The 18,935-nt window shown below is 32.4% G+C and overlaps 1 protein-coding gene across 1 annotated transcript in view; it reads right to left on the minus strand.

Annotated features, from left to right (window-relative positions):
- osbpl7 (oxysterol binding protein-like 7) overlaps positions 1–18,935 on the minus strand; it is a 101,685-nt gene that overhangs the window by 30,050 nt on the left and 52,700 nt on the right. Inside the window, 3 exon segments of the mRNA XM_061931628.1 lie at positions 5,594–5,760; positions 5,762–5,912; positions 5,985–6,135. Of these exon segments, the coding sequence (XP_061787612.1) occupies positions 5,594–5,760; positions 5,762–5,912; positions 5,985–6,135 (469 nt within the window).

Below are 18,935 nucleotides of genomic sequence, written 5' to 3' on the forward strand. Positions count from 1 at the left end.
GTATGTTTACACCTAAAAATAGTCCATGTTAATATTTTCCCTATGTCATCATGCTAATGTTAGCATGCCAACGTTTTATGCTAGCTTTTTAGCTGATTTGGTATGTTTACACCTAAAAATAGTGCAATTTAATACTTGGCGCCATCTGAGAAGTATGCTAACTTGTCCTATGTCATCATGCTAACATTTTATGATAGCTTTGTAGCTCATTTTGTGTGTTTGCACCTAAAAGTAGTGCATTTTATGCTTATTTTATGCTTAATTGTCCTATATCATCATGCTGACGTTAGCACGCTAATGTTTTATGCTAGCTTTTCAACTAATTTTGTTTGTTTAAACTTAATAATCATGGATTTTTGATACTTGGCGCCATCTTTGAAGTATGCTAACTTGTCCTACGTCATCATGCTAATGTTTTATGCTAGCTTTTAAACTAATTTTGTTTGATTAAACCTAAAAATCTTTGATTTTGATACTTGCCGCCATCTTTGAAGTATGCTAACGTCGCTTATATTAGCATGCTAAGGTTAGCATACAAAAATTTTATGCTAGCGTTTCAGCTAATTTTGTATGTTTACACCTAAAAATAGTCCATGTTAATATTTTCCCTATGTCATCATGCTAATGTTAGCATGCCAACGTTTTATGCTAGCTTTTTAGCTGATTTGGTATGTTTACACCTAAAAATAGTGCAATTTAATACTTGGCGCCATCTGAGAAGTATGCTAACTTGTCCTATGTCATCATGCTAACATTTTATGATAGCTTTGTAGCTCATTTTGTGTGTTTACACCTAAAAGTAGTGTATTTATGCTTATTGTATGCTTACTTGTCCTATGTCATCATGCAGACGTTAGCACGCTAATGTTTTATGCTAGCTTTTCAACTAATTTTGTTTGTTTAAACTTAAAAATCATGGATATTGATACTTGGCGCCATCTTTGAAGTATGCTAACTTGTCCTACGTCATCATGCTAATGTTTTATGCTAGCTTTTTAACTAATTTTGTTTGTTTAAACTTAATAATCATGAATTTTGATACTTGGCGCCATCTTTGAAGTATGCTAACTTGTCCTAGGTCATCATGCTAATGTTTTATGCTAAATTTTAAACTAATTTTGTTTGTTTAAACCTAAAAATCTTTGATTTTGATACTTGCCGCCATCTTTGAAGTATGCTAACGTCGCTTATATTAGCATGCTAAGGTTAGCATACTAAAATTTTATGCTAGCGTTTTAGCTAATTTTGTATGTTTACACCTAAAAATAGTCCATGTTAATATTTTCCCTATGTCATCATGCTAATGTTAGCATACCAACGTTTTATGCTAGCCTTTTAGCTGATTTGGTATGTTTACGTCTAAAAATAGTGCAATTTAATACTTGGCGCCATCTGAGAAGTATGCTAACTTGTCCTATGTCATCATGCTAACATTTTATGATAGCTTTGTAGCTCATTTTGTGTGTTTACACCTAAAAGTAGTGTATTTATGCTTATTGTATGCTTACTTGTCCTATGTCATCATGCAGACGTTAGCACGCTAATGTTTTATGCTAGCTTTTAAACTAATTGTGTTTGTTTAAACTTAATAATCATGAATTTTGATACTTGGCGCCATCTTTGAAGTATGCTAACTTGTCCTACGTCATCATGCTAATGTTTTATGCTAGCTTTTAAACTAATTTTGTTTGTTTAAACTTAATAATCATGAATTTTGATACTTGGCGCCATCTTTGAAGTATGCTAACTTGTCCTAGGTCATCATGCTAATGTTTTATGCTAAATTTTAAACAAATTTTGTTTGTTTAAACCTAAAAATCTTTGATTTTGATACTTGCCGCCATCTTTGAAGTATGCTAACGTCGCTTATATTAGCATGCAAAGGTTAGCATACTAAAGTTTTATGCTAGCGTTTTAGCTAATTTTGTATGTTTACACCTAAAAATAGTCCATGTTAATATTTTCCCTATGTCATCATGCTAATGTTAGCATACCAACGTTTTATGCTAGCCTTTTAGCTGATTTGGTATGTTTACATCTAAAAATAGTGCAATTTAATACTTGGCGCCATCTGAGAAGTATGCTAACTTGTCCTATGTCATCATGCTAACATTTTATGATAGCTTTGTAGCTCATTTTGTGTGTTTACACCTAAAAGTAGTGTATTTATGCTTATTGTATGCTTACTTGTCCTATGTCATCATGCAGACGTTAGCACGCTAATGTTTTATGCTAGCTTTTCAACTAATTTTGTTTGTTTAAACTTAAAAATCATGGATATTGATACTTGGCGCCATCTTTGAAGTATGCTAACTTGTCCTACGTCATCATGCTAACGTTTTATGCTAGCTTTTCAACTAATTTTGTTTGTTTAAACTTAATAATCATGAATTTTTATACTTGGCGCCATCTTTGAAGTATGCTAACTTGTCCTAGGTCATCATGCTAATGTTTTATGCTAAATTTTAAACTAATTTTGTTTGTTTAAACCTAAAAATCTTTGATTTTGATACTTGCCGCCATCTTTTAAGTATGCTAACGTCGCTTATATTAGCATGCTAAGGTTAGCATACTAAAATTTTATGCTAGCGTTTTAGCTAATTTTGTATATTTACACCTAAAAATAGTCCATGTTAATATTTTCCCTATGCCATCATGCTAATGTTAGCATACCAACGTTTTATGCTAGCCTTTTAGCTGATTTGGTATGTTTACATCTAAAAATAGTGCAATTTAATACTCGGCGCCATCTGAGAAGTATGCTAACTTGTCCTATGTCATCATGCTAACATTTTATGATAGCTTTGTAGCTCATTTTGTGTGTTTACACCTAAAAGTAGTGTATTTATGCTTATTGTATGCTTACTTGTCCTATGTCATCATGCAGACGTTAGCACGCTAATGTTTTATGCTAGCTTTTCAACTAATTTTGTTTGTTTAAACTTAAAAATCATGGATATTGATACTTGGCGCCATCTTTGAAGTATGCTAACTTGTCCTACGTCATCATGCTAATGTTTTATGCTAGCTTTTAAACTAATTTTGTTTGTTTAAACTTAATAATCATGGATTTTTTATACTTGGCGCCATCTTTGAAGTATGCTAACTTGTCCTACGTCATCATGCTAATGTTTTATGCTAGCTTTTAAACTAATTTTGTTTGTTTAAACCTAAAAATCATTGATTTTGATACTTGCCGCCATCTTTGAAGTATGCTAACGTCGCTTATATTAGCATGCTAAGGTTAGCATACTAAAATTTTATGCTAGCGTTTTAGCTAATTTTGTATGTTTACACCTAAAAATAGTGCATGTTAATATTTGCCCTATGTCATCATGCTAATGTTAGCATACCAACGTTTTATGCTAGCCTTTTAGCTGATTTGGTATGTTTACATCTAAAAATAGTGCAATTTAATACTTGGCGCCATCTGAGAAGTATGCTAACTTGTCCTATGTCATCATGCTAACATTTTATGATAGCTTTGTAGCTCATTTTGTGTGTTTGCACCTAAAAGTAGTGCATTTTATGCTTATTTTATGCTTAATTGTCCTATGTCATCATGCTGACGTTAGCACGCTAATGTTTTATGCAAGCTTTTCAACTAATTTTGTTTGTTTAAACTTAATAATCATGGATTTTTTATACTTGGCGCCATCTTTGAAGTATGCTAACTTGTCCTACGTCATCATGCTAATGTTTTATGCTAGCTTTTAAACTAATTTTGTTTGTTTAAACCTAAAAATCATTGATTTTGATACTTGCCGCCATCTTTGAAGTATGCTAACGTCGCTTATATTAGCATGCTAAGGTTAGCATACTAAAATTTTATGCTAGCGTTTTAGCTAATTTTGTATGTTTACACCTAAAAATAGTCCATGTTAATATTTTCCCTATGTCATCATGCTAATGTTAGCATGCCAACGTTTTATGCTAGCTTTTTAGCTGATTTGGTATGTTTACACCTAAAAATAGTGCAATTTAATACTTGGCGCCATCTGAGAAGTATGCTAAGTTGTCCTATGTCATCATGCTAACATTTTATAATAGCTTTGTAGCTCATTTTGTGTGTTTACATCTAAAAGTAGTGTATTTTATGCTTATTGTATGCTTACTTGTTCTATGTCATCATGCTGACCTTAGCACGCTAATGTTTTATGCTAGCTTTTCAACTAATTTTGTTTGTTTAAACTTAAAAATCATGGATATTGATACTTGCCGCCATCTTTGAAGTATGCTAACGTCGCTTATATTAGCATGCTAAGGTTAGCATACTAAAATTTTATGCTAGCGTTTTAGCTAATTTTGCATGTTTACACCTAAAAATAGTCCATGTTAATATTTTCCCTATGTCATCATGCTAATGTTAGCATACCAATGTTTTATGCTAGCCTTTTAGCTGATTTGGTATGTTTACATCTAAAAATAGTGCAATTTAATACTTGGCGCCATCTGAGAAGTATGCTAACTTGTCCTATGTCATCATGCTAACATTTTATGATAGCTTTGTAGCTCATTCTGTGTGTTTACACCTAAAAGTAGTGTATTTTATGCTTATTGTATGCTTACTTGTCCTATGTCATCATGCAGACGTTAGCACGCTAATGTTTTATGCTAGCTTTTCAACTAATTTTGTTTGTTTAAACTTAAAAATCATGGATATTGATACTTGGCGCCATCTTTGAAGTATGCTAACTTGTCCTACGTCATCATGCTAATGTTTTATGCTAGCTTTTAAACTAATTTTGTTTGTTTAAACTTAATAATCATGAATTTTGATACTTGGCGCCATCTTTGAAGTATGCTAACTTGTCCTAGGTCATCATGCTAATGTTTTATGCTAAATTTTAAACTAATTTTGTTTGTTTAAACCTAAAAATCTTTGATTTTGATACTTGCCGCCATCTTTGAAGTATGCTAACGTCGCTTATATTAGTATGCTAAGGTTAGCATACTAAAATTTTATGCTAGCATTTTAGCTAATTTTGTATGTTTACACCTAAAAATAGTCCATGTTAATATTTTCCCTATGTCATCATGCTAATGTTAGCATACCAACGTTTTATGCTAGCCTTGTAGCTGATTTGGTATGTTTACATCTAAAAATAGTGCAATTTAATACTTGGCGCCATCTGAGAAGTATGCTAACTTGTCCTATTTCATCATGCTAACATTTTATGATAGCTTTGTAGCTCATTTTGTGTGTTTACACCTAAAAGTAGTGTATTCATGCTTATTGTATGCTTACTTGTCCTATGTCATCATGCAGACGTTAGCACGCTAATGTTTTATGCTAGCTTTTCAACTAATTTTGTTTGTTTAAACTTAAAAATCATGGATATTGATACTTGGCGCCATCTTTGAAGTATGCTAACTTGTCCTACGTCATCATGCTAACGTTTTATGCTAAATTTTAAACTAATTTTGTTTGTTTAAACCTAAAAATCTTTGATTTTGATACTTGCCGCCATCTTTGAAGTATGCTAACGTCGCTTATATTAGCATGCTAAGGTTAGCATACTAAAATTTTATGCTAGCGTTTTAGCTAATTTTGTATGTTTACACCTAAAAATACACACACACACACACGCACCGTGTCCTTCTTCAGGCTCCGAGTTGGACGTGCTTCCGTCGCTCAGTCCAGATTCCTCGGACACGTCAGAGGAGCTCCCAAAGAGGATGTCGTCACTGGCATCAAAATACTCGGCGGCCGACTCGGCCACAGAGGCGGGCCTGTGGGACGGACGCCTCGCCGCCGCCTACAGGAAGGAGAGCACGCATCGTTAGATGGCGCTGACTTCGCGGTGGACTCCAGAACAGGAGCGGCACCTCGTGGTTGTCCTCCCAGACTTCTTGTAGCTTGTGACTCTCCCGACAGAGCGTGTGGTGGACGGACTGCAGGGAGGTGAGAACTGCAAGGAGGAGGAGACACCGTGTTATTGTCCCGGTCTTCACGACGGCCTGGCGGGATAACGCGGCGTGACCTCGTAGCGACACGGCGCAGATGTCCTGCTGGATCTTCTTGCCTTCGGCCGACGTGGACGTGGGCGGGGACAGCTGGGAGTAGACGTAGTCCGGGATGGAGGGGACGGAGGCGCCGAAGTGGGAGGAGCTAGTCAAAGGGCTGGAGGACAACTGTGGAGGACAACGTTGTCAGTCTAGCAAACACCAAACTCAATACCCTCGTTTTATGATAGCTTTTTAGCTAATTTTGTGTGTTTACACCTAAAAATAGTGCATTTTAATGCTTGGCGCCATCTTAGAAGTATGCTAACTTGTCCTATTTCATCATGCTAACGTTTTAAACTAATTTTGTTTGTTTAAACTTAAAAATCAAGGACTTTAATAATTGACGCCATCTTAGAAGCATGCTAACTTGTCCTATGTCTTCATGCTAACGTTTTGTGATAGCTTTTAAACTAATTGTGTTTGTTTACACCTAAAAATAGTGCATTTTAATACTTGGCGCCATCATAGAAGAATGCTAACTTGTCCGATGTCATCATGCTAATGTTTTATGATAGCTTTCAAATTTATTTTGTTCGTTTACACTAAAAATAGTGCATTTTAAAACTTGGCACCATCTTAGAAGTACGGTATGCTAACTTGTCCTATGTCATCATGCTAATGTTTTATGTTAGCTTTTAAACTAATTGTGTTTGTTTACACCTAAAAATAGTGCATTTTAATACTTGGCGCCATCATAGAAGAATGCTAACTTGTCCTATGTCATCATGCTAATGTTTTATGATAGCTTTTTAGCTAATTTTGTGCGTTTACACCTAAAAATACTGCATTTTAATACTTGTTGCCATCTTAGAAGTATGCTAACTTGTCCTATGTCATCATGCTAACGTTAACATACTAACATTTTATGCTATCTTTTAAACTAATTTTGTTTGTTTAAACCTAAAAATCATGGCCTTTAATAATTGGCGCCATCTTAGCAGTATGCCAACTTGTCCTATGTCATCATGCTAACGTTTTATGATAGCTTTTTAGCTCATTTTGCATGTTTACACCTAAAAATGGTGCATTTTAATGCTTGGCGCCATCTTAGAAGTATGCTAACTTGTCCTATTTCATCATGCTAACGTTTTAAACTAATTTTGTTTGTTTAAACTTAAAAATCAAGGACTTTAATAATTGACGCCATCTTAGAAGCATGCTAACTTGTCCTATGTCTTCATGCTAACGTTTTATGATAGCTTTTAAACTAATTGTGTTTGTTTACACCTAAAAATAGTGCATTTTAATACTTGGCGCCATCATAGAAGAATGCTAACTTGTCCGATGTCATCATGCTAATGTTTTATGATAGCTTTCAAATTAATTTTGTTCGTTTACACTAAAAATAGTGCATTTTAAAACTTGGCACCATCTTAGAAGCATGCTAACTTGTCCTATGTCATCATGCTAATGTTTTATGTTAGCTTTTAAACTAATTGTGTTTGTTTACACCTAAAAATAGTGCATTTTAATACTTGGCACCATCTTAGAAGTATGCTAACTTGTCCTATGTCATCATGCTAATGTTTTATGTTAGCTTTTAAACTAATTTTGTTTGTTTAAACCTAAAAATAGTGCATTTTAATACTTGGCGCCATCATAGAAGAATGCTAACTTGTCCTATGTCATCATGCTAACGTTTTATGTTAGCTTTTAAACTAATTGTGTTTGTTTACACCTAAAAATACTGCATTTTAATGCTTGGCGCCATCTTAGAAGTATGCTAACTTGTCCTATTTCATCATGCTAACGTTTTAAACTAATTTTGTTTGTTTAAACTTAAAAATCAAGGACTTTAATAATTGACGCCATCTTAGAAGCATGCTAACTTGTCCTATGTCTTCATGCTAACGTTTTATGATAGCTTTTAAACTAATTGTGTTTGTTTACACCTAAAAATAGTGCATTTTAATACTTGGCGCCATCATAGAAGAATGCTAACTTGTCCGATGTCATCATGCTAATGTTTTATGATAGCTTTCAAATTAATTTTGTTCGTTTACACTAAAAATAGTGCATTTTAAAACTTGGCACCATCTTAGAAGCATGCTAACTTGTCCTATGTCATCATGCTAATGTTTTATGTTAGCTTTTAAACTAATTTTGTTTGTTTAAACCTAAAAATCAAGGACTTTAATAATTGATGCCATCTTGGAAGCATGCTAACTTGTCCTATGTCTTCATGCTAACATTTTATGATAGCTTTTAAACTAATTGTGTTTGTTTACACCTAAAAATAGTGCATTTTAATACTTGGCGCCATCATAGAAGAATGCTAACTCGTCCTATGTCATCATGCTAATGTTTTATGATAGCTTTCAAATTAATTTTGTTCGTTTACACTAAAAATAGTGCATTTTAATACTTGGCGCCATCTTAGAAGTATGCTAACTTGTCCTATGTCATCATGCTAATGTTTTATGTTAGCTTTTAAACTAATTGTGTTTGTTTACACCTAAAAATAGTGCATTTTAATACTTGGCACCATCTTAGAAGTATGCTAACTTGTCCTATGTCATCATGCTAATGTTTTATGTTAGCTTTTAAACTAATTTTGTTTGTTTAAACCTAAAAATCAAGGACTTTAATAATTGACGCCATCTTAGAAGCATGCTAACTTGTCCTATGTCTTCATGCTAACGTTTTGTGATAGCTTTTAAACAAATTGTGTTTGTTTACACCTAAAAATAGTGCATTTTAATACTTGGCGCCATCATAGAAGAATGCTAACTCGTCCTATGTCATCATGCTAATGTTTTATGATAGCTTTTTAGCTAATTTTGTGCATTTACACTTAAAAATACTGCATTTTAATACTTGTTGCCATCTTAGAAGTATGCTAACTTGTCCTATGTCATCATGCTAACGTTAACATACTAACATTTTATGCTATCTTTTAAACTAATTTTGTTTGTTTAAACCTAAAAATCATGGCCTTTAATAATTGGCGCCATCTTAGCAGTATGCCAACTTGTCCTATGTCATCATGCTAACGTTTTATGATAGCTTTTTAGCTCATTTTGCACGTTTACACCTAAAAATGGTGCATTTTAATGCTTGGCGCCATCTTAGAAGTATGCTAACTTGTCGTATTTCATCATGCTAACGTTTTAAACTAATTTTGTTTGTTTAAACTTAAAAATCAAGGACTTTAATAATTGACGCCATCTTAGAAGCATGCTAACTTGTCCTATGTCTTCATGCTAAGGTTTTGTGATAGCTTTTAAACTAATTGTGTTTGTTTACACCTAAAAATAGTGCATTTTAATACTTGGCGCCATCATAGAAGAATGCTAACTTGTCCGATGTCATCATGCTAATGTTTTATGATAGCTTTTTAGCTAATTTTGTGCGTTTACACCTAAAAATACTGCATTTTAATACTTGTTGCCATCTTAGAAGTATGCTAACTTGTCCTATGTCATCATGCTATCGTTTTATGATAGCTTTCAAATTAATTTTGTTTGTTTACACTAAACATAGTGCATTTTAAAACTTGGCGCCATCATAGAAGAATGCTAACTTGTCCTATGTCATCATGCTAATGTTTTATGATAGCTTTCAAATTAATTTTTTTCGTTTACACTAAAAATAGTGCATTTTAAAACTTGGCACCATCTTAGAAGTATGCTAACTTGTCCTATGTCATCATGCTAATGTTTTATGTTAGCTTTTAAACTAATTGTGTTTGTTTACACCTAAAAATAGTGCATTTTAATACTTGGCACCATCTTAGAAGTATGCTAACTTGTCCTATGTCATCATGCTAATGTTTTATGTTAGCTTTTAAACTAATTTTGTTTGTTTAAACCTAAAAATCAAGGACTTTAATAATTGATGCCATCTTAGAAGCATGCTAACTTGTCCTATGTCTTCATGCTAACATTTTATGATAGCTTTTAAACTAATTGTGTTTGTTTACACCTAAAAATAGTGCATTTTAATACTTGGCGCCATCATAGAAGAATGCTAACTTGTCCTATGTCATCATGCTAATGTTTTATGTTAGCTTTTAAACTAATTTTGTTTGTTTAAACCTAAAAATCAAGAACTTTAATAATTGATGCCATCTTAGAAGCATGCTAACTTGTCCTATGTCTTCATGCTAACATTTTATGATAGCTTTTAAACTAATTGTGTTTGTTTACACCTAAAAATAGTGCATTTTAATACTTGGCGCCATCATAGAAGAATGCTAACTTGTCCTATGTCATCATGCTAATGTTTTATGATAGCTTTTTAGCTAATTTTGTGAGTTTACACCTAAAAATACTGCATTTTAATACTTGTTGCCATCTTAGAAGTATGCTAACTTGTCCTATGTCATCATGCTAATGTTTTATGTTAGCTTTTAAACTAATTTTGTTTGTTTAAACCTAAAAATCAAGGACTTTAATAATTGATGCCATCTTAGAAGCATGCTAACTTGTCCTATGTCTTCATGCTAACATTTTATGATAGCTTTTAAACTAATTGTGTTTGTTTACACCTAAAAATAGTGCATTTTAATACTTGGCGCCATCATAGAAGAATGCTAACTTGTCCGATGTCATCATGCTAATGTTTTATGATAGCTTTCAAATTAATTTTGTTCGTTTACACTAAAAATAGTGCATTTTAAAACTTGGCACCATCTTAGAAGTATGCTAACTTGTCCTATGTCATCATGCTAATGTTTTATGTTAGCTTTTAAACTAATTGTGTTTGTTTACACCTAAAAATAGTGCATTTTAATACTTGGCACCATCTTAGAAGTATGCTAACTTGTCCTATGTCATCATGCTAATGTTTTATGTTAGCTTTTAAACTAATTTTGTTTGTTTAAACCTAAAAATCAAGGACTTTAATAATTGATGCCATCTTAGAAGCATGCTAACTTGTCCTATGTCTTCATGCTAACATTTTATGATAGCTTTTAAACTAATTGTGTTTGTTTACACCTAAAAATAGTGCATTTTAATACTTGGCGCCATCATAGAAGAATGCTAACTTGTCCTATGTCATCATGCTAATGTTTTATGATAGCTTTTTAGCTAATTTTGTGCGTTTACACCTAAAAATACTGCATTTTAATACTTGTTGCCATCTTAGAAGTATGCTAACTTGTCCTATGTCATCATGCTAACGTTAACATACTAACATTTTATGCTATCTTTTAAACTAATTTTGTTTGTTTAAACCTAAAAATCATGGCCTTTAATAATTGGCGCCATCTTAGCAGTATGCCAACTTGTCCTATGTCATCATGCTAACGTTTTATGATAGCTTTTTAGCTCATTTTGCACGTTTACACCTAAAAATGGTGCATTTTAATGCTTGGCGCCATCTTAGAAGTATGCTAACTTGTCCTATTTCATCATGCTAACGTTTTAAACAAATTTTGTTTGTTTAAACTTAAAAATCAAGGACTTTAATAATTGACGCCATCTTAGAAGCATGCTAACTTGTCCTATGTCTTCATGCTAACGTTTTGTGATAGCTTTTAAACTAATTGTGTTTGTTTACACCTAAAAATAGTGCATTTTAATACTTGGCGCCATCATAGAAGAATGCTAACTTGTCCGATGTCATCATGCTAATGTTTTATGATAGCTTTCAAATTAATTTTGTTCGTTTACACTAAAAATAGTGCATTTTAAAACTTGGCACCATCTTAGAAGTATGCTAACTTGTCCTATGTCATCATGCTAATGTTTTATGTTAGCTTTTAAACTAATTTTGTTTGTTTAAACCTAAAAATCAAGGACTTTAATAATTGACGCCATCTTAGAAGCATGCTAACTTGTCCTATGTCTTCATGCTAACGTTTTGTGATAGCTTTTAAACAAATTGTGTTTGTTTACACCTAAAAATAGTGCATTTTAATACTTGGCGCCATCATAGAAGAATGCTAACTTGTCCTATGTCATCATGCTAATGTTTTATGATAGCTTTTTAGCTAATTTTGTGCGTTTACACCTAAAAATACTGCATTTTAATACTTGTTGCCATCTTAGAAGTATGCTAACTTGTCCTATGTCATCATGCTAACGTTAACATACTAACATTTTATGCTATCTTTTAAACTAATTTTGTTTGTTTAAACCTAAAAATCATGGCCTTTAATAATTGGCGCCATCTTAGCAGTATGCCAACTTGTCCTATGTCATCATGCTAACGTTTTATGATAGCTTTTTAGCTCATTTTGCACGTTTACACCTAAAAATGGTGCATTTTAATGCTTGGCGCCATCTTAGAAGTATGCTAACTTGTCCTATGTCATCATGCTAATGTTTTATGATAGCGTTTAAACTAATTGTGTTTGTTTACACCTAAAAATAGTGCATTTTAATACTTGGCACCATCTTAGAAGTATGCTAACTTGTCCTATGTCATCATGCTAACGTTTTATGATAGCCTTTTAGCTCATTTTGTGTGTTTACACCTAAAAATACTGCATTTTAATACTTGGCGCCATCTTGGAAGCATGCTAACTTGTCTTATGTCATCATGCTAATGTTTTATGATAGCTTTTTAGCTCATTTAGTGCGTTTACACCTAGAAATACTACATTTTAATACTTGTTGCCATCTTGGAAGTATGCTAACTTTAATGTCATCATGCTAACGTTTTATGATAGCTTTAAAAAAAATAAAAATTCTGTACACTAAAATATAGGGCATTTTAAAACTTGGCACCATCTTAGCAGTATGCTAACTTGTCCTATGTCATCATGCTAATGTTAGCATTCTAAAATTTTAGGCTAGCTTTTAAACAAATTTTGTTTGTCTAAACCTAAAAATAGTGCTTTGTAATACTTGGTAACATCTTAGAAGTACGCTATCTTGTCCTATGTCGTCATGCTAACATATTATGCTATCTTTTAAACTAATTTTGTTTGTTTAATCCTAAAAATCATGGACTTTAATAATTGCCGCCATCTAAGTATGCTAGCTTCTCCTATGTCATCATGCTAACATTTTTACAATAGCTTTTTTTCATTTTGTGTGTTTACACCTAAAGATACTGCATTTTAATACTTGTTGCCATCTTAGAAGTATGTTAACTTGTCCTATGTCATCATGCTAACGTTTTATGATAGCTTTTTAGCTCCTTTTGCACGTTTACACCTAAAAATAGTATATTTTAATGCTTGGCGCCATCTTAGAAGAATGCTAACTTGTCCTATGTCATCATGCTAATGTTTTATGATAGCTTTTTAGCTCATTTTGTGCATTTACACCTAAAATTACTACATTTTAATACTTGTTGCCATCTTGGAGGTATGCTAACTTGTCCTATGTCATCATGCTAACGTTTTATGATAGCTTTTCAATTAATTGTGTTTGTTTACATTAAAAAATGGTGCATTTTAAAACTTGGCATAATCTTAGAAGTATGCTATCTTGTCCTATGTCATCATGCTAACATTTTATGCTAGCTTTTAAACTAATTTTGTTTTTTTAAACCTAAAATCCAAGGACTTTAATAATTGATGCCATCTTAGAAGCATGCTAACTTGTCCTATGTCATCATGCTAACGTTTTATGATAGCTTTTAAACTAATTGTGTTTGTTTACACCTAAAATAGTGCGTTTTAAAACTTGGCACCATCTTAGAAGAATGCTAACTTGTCCTATGTCATCATGCTAATGTTTTATGATAGCTTCTTAGCTCATTTTGTGCGTTTACATCTAAAAATACTACATTTTAATACTTGTTGCCATCTTGGAAGTATGCTAACTTGTCCTATGTCATCATGCTAACGTTTTATGATAGCTTTTCAATTAATTTTGTTTGTTTACACTAAAAAATTGTGCATTATAAAACTTGGCACCATCTTAGAAGTATGCTAACCTATGTCATCATGCTAATGATAGCATTCTAACATTTTATGCTAGCTTTTAAACAAATTTGGTTCGTCTAAACCCAAAAATAGTGCTTTTTAATACTTGGCATCATCTTAGAAGTGTGCTATCTTGTACTATGTCATCATGCTAATATATTATGCTATCTTTTAAACTAATTTTGTTTGTTTAAACCTAAAAATCATGGACTTTAATAATTGGCGCCATCTGAGAAGTATGCTAACTTGTCATATGCATCCCGCAAACGTTTTAAGATAGCTTTAAAGCTCAAATTTTTGTGTTTACACCTAAATATAGTGCATTTTAACATGTGGCGCTATCTTAGAAGTACGCTAACTTGTCCTATGTCATCACGCTAATGTTTTATGTTAGCTTTTAAACTAATTTTGTTTGTTTAAACCTAAAAATCAAGGACTTTAATAATTGATGCCATCTTAGAAGCATGCTAACTTGTCCTATGTCTTCATGCTAACATTTTATGATAGCTTTTAAACTAATTGTGTTTGTTTACACCTACAAATAGTGCATTTTAATACTTGGCGCCATCATAGAAGAATGCTAACTTGTCCTATGTCATCATGCTAATGTTTTATGATAGCTTTTTAGCTAATTTTGTGCGTTTACACCTAAAAATACTGCATTTTAATACTTGTTGCCATCTTAGAAGTATGCTAACTTGTCCTATGTCATCATGCTAACGTTAACATACTAACATTTTATGCTATCTTTTAAACTAATTTTGTTTGTTTAAACCTAAAAATCATGGCCTTTAATAATTGGCGCCATCTTAGCAGTATGCCAACTTGTCCTATGTCATCATGCTAACGTTTTATGATAGCTTTTTAGCTCATTTTGCACGTTTACACCTAAAAATGGTGCATTTTAATGCTTGGCGCCATCTTAGAAGTATGCTAACTTGTCCTATTTCATCATGCTAACGTTTTAAACAAATTTTGTTTGTTTAAACTTAAAAATCAAGGACTTTAATAATTGACGCCATCTTAGAAGCATGCTAACTTGTCCTATGTCTTCATGCTAACGTTTTGTGATAGCTTTTAAACTAATTGTGTTTGTTTACACCTAAAAATAGTGCATTTTAATACTTGGCGCCATCATAGAAGAATGCTAACTTGTCCGATGTCATCATGCTAATGTTTTATGATAGCTTTCAAATTAATTTTGTTCGTTTACACTAAAAATAGTGCATTTTAAAACTTGGCACCATCTTAGAAGTATGCTAACTTGTCCTATGTCATCATGCTAATGTTTTATGTTAGCTTTTAAACTAATTGTGTTTGTTTACACCTAAAAATGGTGCATTTTAATACTTGGCACCATCTTAGAAGAATGCTAACTTGTCCTATGTCATCATGCTAATGTTTTATGTTAGCTTTTAAACTAATTTTGTTTGTTTAAACCTAAAAATCAAGGACTTTAATAATTGATGCCATCTTAGAAGCATGCTAACTTGTCCTATGTCTTCATGCTAACGTTTTGTGATAGCTTTTAAACTAATTGTGTTTGTTTACACCTAAAAATAGTGCATTTTAATACTTGGCACCATCTTAGAAGAATGCTAACTCGTCCTATGTCATCATGCTAATGTTTTATGATAGCTTTTTAGCTAATTTTGTGCATTTACACCTAAAAATACTGCATTTTAATACTTGTTGCCATCTTAGAAGTATGCTAACTTGTCCTATGTCATCATGCTAACGTTAACATACTAACATTTTATGCTATCTTTTAAACTAATTTTGTTTGTTTAAACCTAAAAATCATGGCCTTTAATAATTGGCGCCATCTTAGCAGTATGCCAACTTGTCCTATGTCATCATGCTAACGTTTTATGATAGCTTTTTAGCTCATTTTGCACGTTTACACCTAAAAATGGTGCATTTTAATGCTTGGCGCCATCTTAGAAGTATGCTAACTTGTCCTATGTCATCATGCTAATGTTTTATGATAGCGTTTAAACTAATTGTGTTTGTTTACACCTAAAAATAGTGCATTTTAATACTTGGCGCCATCTTAGAAGAATGCTAACTTGTCCTATGTCATCATGCTAACGTTTTATGATAGCCTTTTAGCTCATTTTGTGTGTTTACACCTAAAAATACTGCATTTTAATACTTGGCGCCATCTTGGAAGCATGCTAACTTGTCTTATGTCATCATGCTAATGTTTTATGATAGCTTTTTAGCTCATTTAGTGCGTTTACACCTAGAAATACTACATTTTAATACTTGTTGCCATCTTGGAAGTATGCTAACTTGTTTAATGTCATCATGCTAACGTTTTATGATAGCTTTAAAAAAAATAAAAATTCTGTACACTAAAATATAGGGCATTTTAAAACTTGGCACCATCTTAGCAGTATGCTAACTTGTCCTATGTCATCATGCTAATGTTAGCATTCTAAAATTTTAGGCTAGCTTTTAAACAAATTTTGTTTGTCTAAACCTAAAAATAGAGCTTTGTAATACTTGGTAACATCTTAGAAGTACGCTATCTTGTCCTATGTCGTCATGCTAACATATTATGCTATCTTTTAAACTAATTTTGTTTGTTTAATCCTAAAAATCATGGACTTTAATAATTGCCGCCATCTAAGTATGCTAGCTTCTCCTATGTCATCATGCTAACATTTTTACAATAGCTTTTTTTCATTTTGTGTGTTTACACCTAAAGATACTGCATTTTAATACTTGTTGCCATCTTGGAAGTATGTTAACTTGTCCTATGTCATCATGCTAACGTTTTATGATAGCTTTTTAGCTCCTTTTGCACGTTTACACCTAAAAATAGTATATTTTAATGCTTGGCGCCATCTTAGAAGAATGCTAACTTGTCCTATGTCATCATGCTAATGTTTTATGATAGCTTTTTAGCTCATTTTGTGCATTTACACCTAAAATTACTACATTTTAATACTTGTTGCCATCTTGGAAGTATGCTAACTTGTCCTATGTCATCATGCTAACGTTTTATGATAGCTTTTCAATTAATTGTGTTTGTTTACATTAAAAAATGGTGCATTTTAAAACTTGGCATCATCTTAGAAGTATGCTATCTTGTCCTATGTCATCATGCTAACATTTTATGCTAGCTTTTAAACTAATTTTGTTTTTTTAAACCTAAAATTCAAGGACTTTAATAATTGATGCCATCTTAGAAGCATGCTAACTTGTCCTATGTCATCATGCTAACGTTTTATGATAGCTTTTAAACTAATTGTGTTTGTTTACACCTAAAATAGTGCGTTTTAATACTTGGCACCATCTTAGAAGAATGCTAACTTGTCCTATGTCATCATGCTAACGTTTTATGATAGCTTTTAAACTAATTGTGTTTGTTTACACCTAAAATAGTGCGTTTTAATACTTGGCACCATCTTAGAAGAATGCTAACTCGTCCTATGTCATCATGCTAACGTTTTATGATAGCTTTCAAATTAATTTTGTTCGTTTACACTAAAAAAAGTGCATTTTAAAACTTGGCACCATCTTAGAAGTATGCTAACTTGTCCTATGTCATCATGCTAATGTTTTATGTTAGCTTTTAAACTAATTGTGTTTGTTTACACCTAAAAATGGTGCATTTAATACTTGGCACCATCTTAGAAGAATGCTAACTTGTCCTATGTCATCATGCTAACATTTTATGATAGCCTTTTAGCTCATTTTGTGTCTTTACACCTAAAAATACTGCATTTTAATACTTGGCGCCATCTTGGAAGCATGCTAACTTGTCCTATGTCATCATGCTAACATTTTATGAAAGCTTTTAAACTAATTTTGTTTGTTTAAACCTAAAAATCAAGGACTTTAATAATTGATGCCATCTTAGAAGCATGCTACCTTGTCCTATGTCTTCATGCTAACGTTTTATGATAGCTTTTAAACTAATTGTGTTTGTTTACACCCAAAAATAGTGCATTTTAATACTTGGCACCATCATAGAAGAATGCTAACTTGTCCTATGTCATCATGCTAACGTTTTATGATAGCTTTTTAGCTACTTTTGTGCGTTTACACCTAAAAATACTGCATTTTAATACTTGTTGCCATCTTAGAAGTATGCTAACTTGTCCTATGTCATCATGCTAACGTTAACATACTAACATTTTATGCTATTTTTTAAACTAATTTTGTTTGTTTAAACCTAAAAATCATGGCCTAAAAATGGTGCATTTTAATGCTTGGCACCATCTTAGAAGTATGCTAACTTGTCTTATGTCATCATGCTAATGTTTTATGATAGCTTCTTAGCTCATTTTGTGCGTTTACACCTAAAAATACTGCAATGTAATACTTGTTGCCATCTTGGAAGTATGCTAACTTGCCCTATGTCATCATGCTAACGTTTTATGATAGCTTTTCAATTAATTTTGTTTGTTTACACTAAAAAATTGTGCATTTTAAAACTTGGCACCATCTTAGAAGTATGCTAACCTATGTCATCATGCTAATGATAGCATTCTAACATTTTATGCTAGCTTTTAAACAAATTTGGTTTGTCTAAACCTAAAAATAGTGCTTTTTAATACTTGGCATCATCTTAGAAGTGTGCTATCTTGTACTATGTCATCATGCTAATATATTATGCTATCTTTTAAACTAATTTTGTTTGTTTAAACCTAAAAATCATGGACTTTGATAATTGGCGCCATCTGAGAAGTATGCTAGCTTGTCATATGCATCCCGCAAACGTTTTAAGATAGCTTTAAAGCTCAAATTTTTGTGTTTACACCTAAATATAGTGCATTTTAACATGTGGCGCTATCTTAGAAGTACGCTAACTTGTCCTATGTCATCACGCTAACATTTTATGATAGATTCTTAGCTCATTTTGTGTGTTTACTTCTAAAAAATAGTGCATTTTAATACTTGGCGCCATCTTAGAAGTATGCTAACTTGTCATATGTCATCATGATAACGTTTTATGTTAGCTTTTCAACTCATTTTGTATGTTTACACCTAAAAATAGTGCATTTTAATGCTTGGTACCATCTTAGAAATATGCTAACTTGTCCTATGTCATTATACTAACGTTTGATGATAGCCTTTAAACTAATTT

The sequence above is a fragment of the Nerophis lumbriciformis genome, linkage group LG39 (genome assembly GCF_033978685.3).
Source record: "Nerophis lumbriciformis linkage group LG39, RoL_Nlum_v2.1, whole genome shotgun sequence".
NCBI classification, from domain to species: Eukaryota; Metazoa; Chordata; class Actinopteri; order Syngnathiformes; family Syngnathidae; genus Nerophis; species Nerophis lumbriciformis.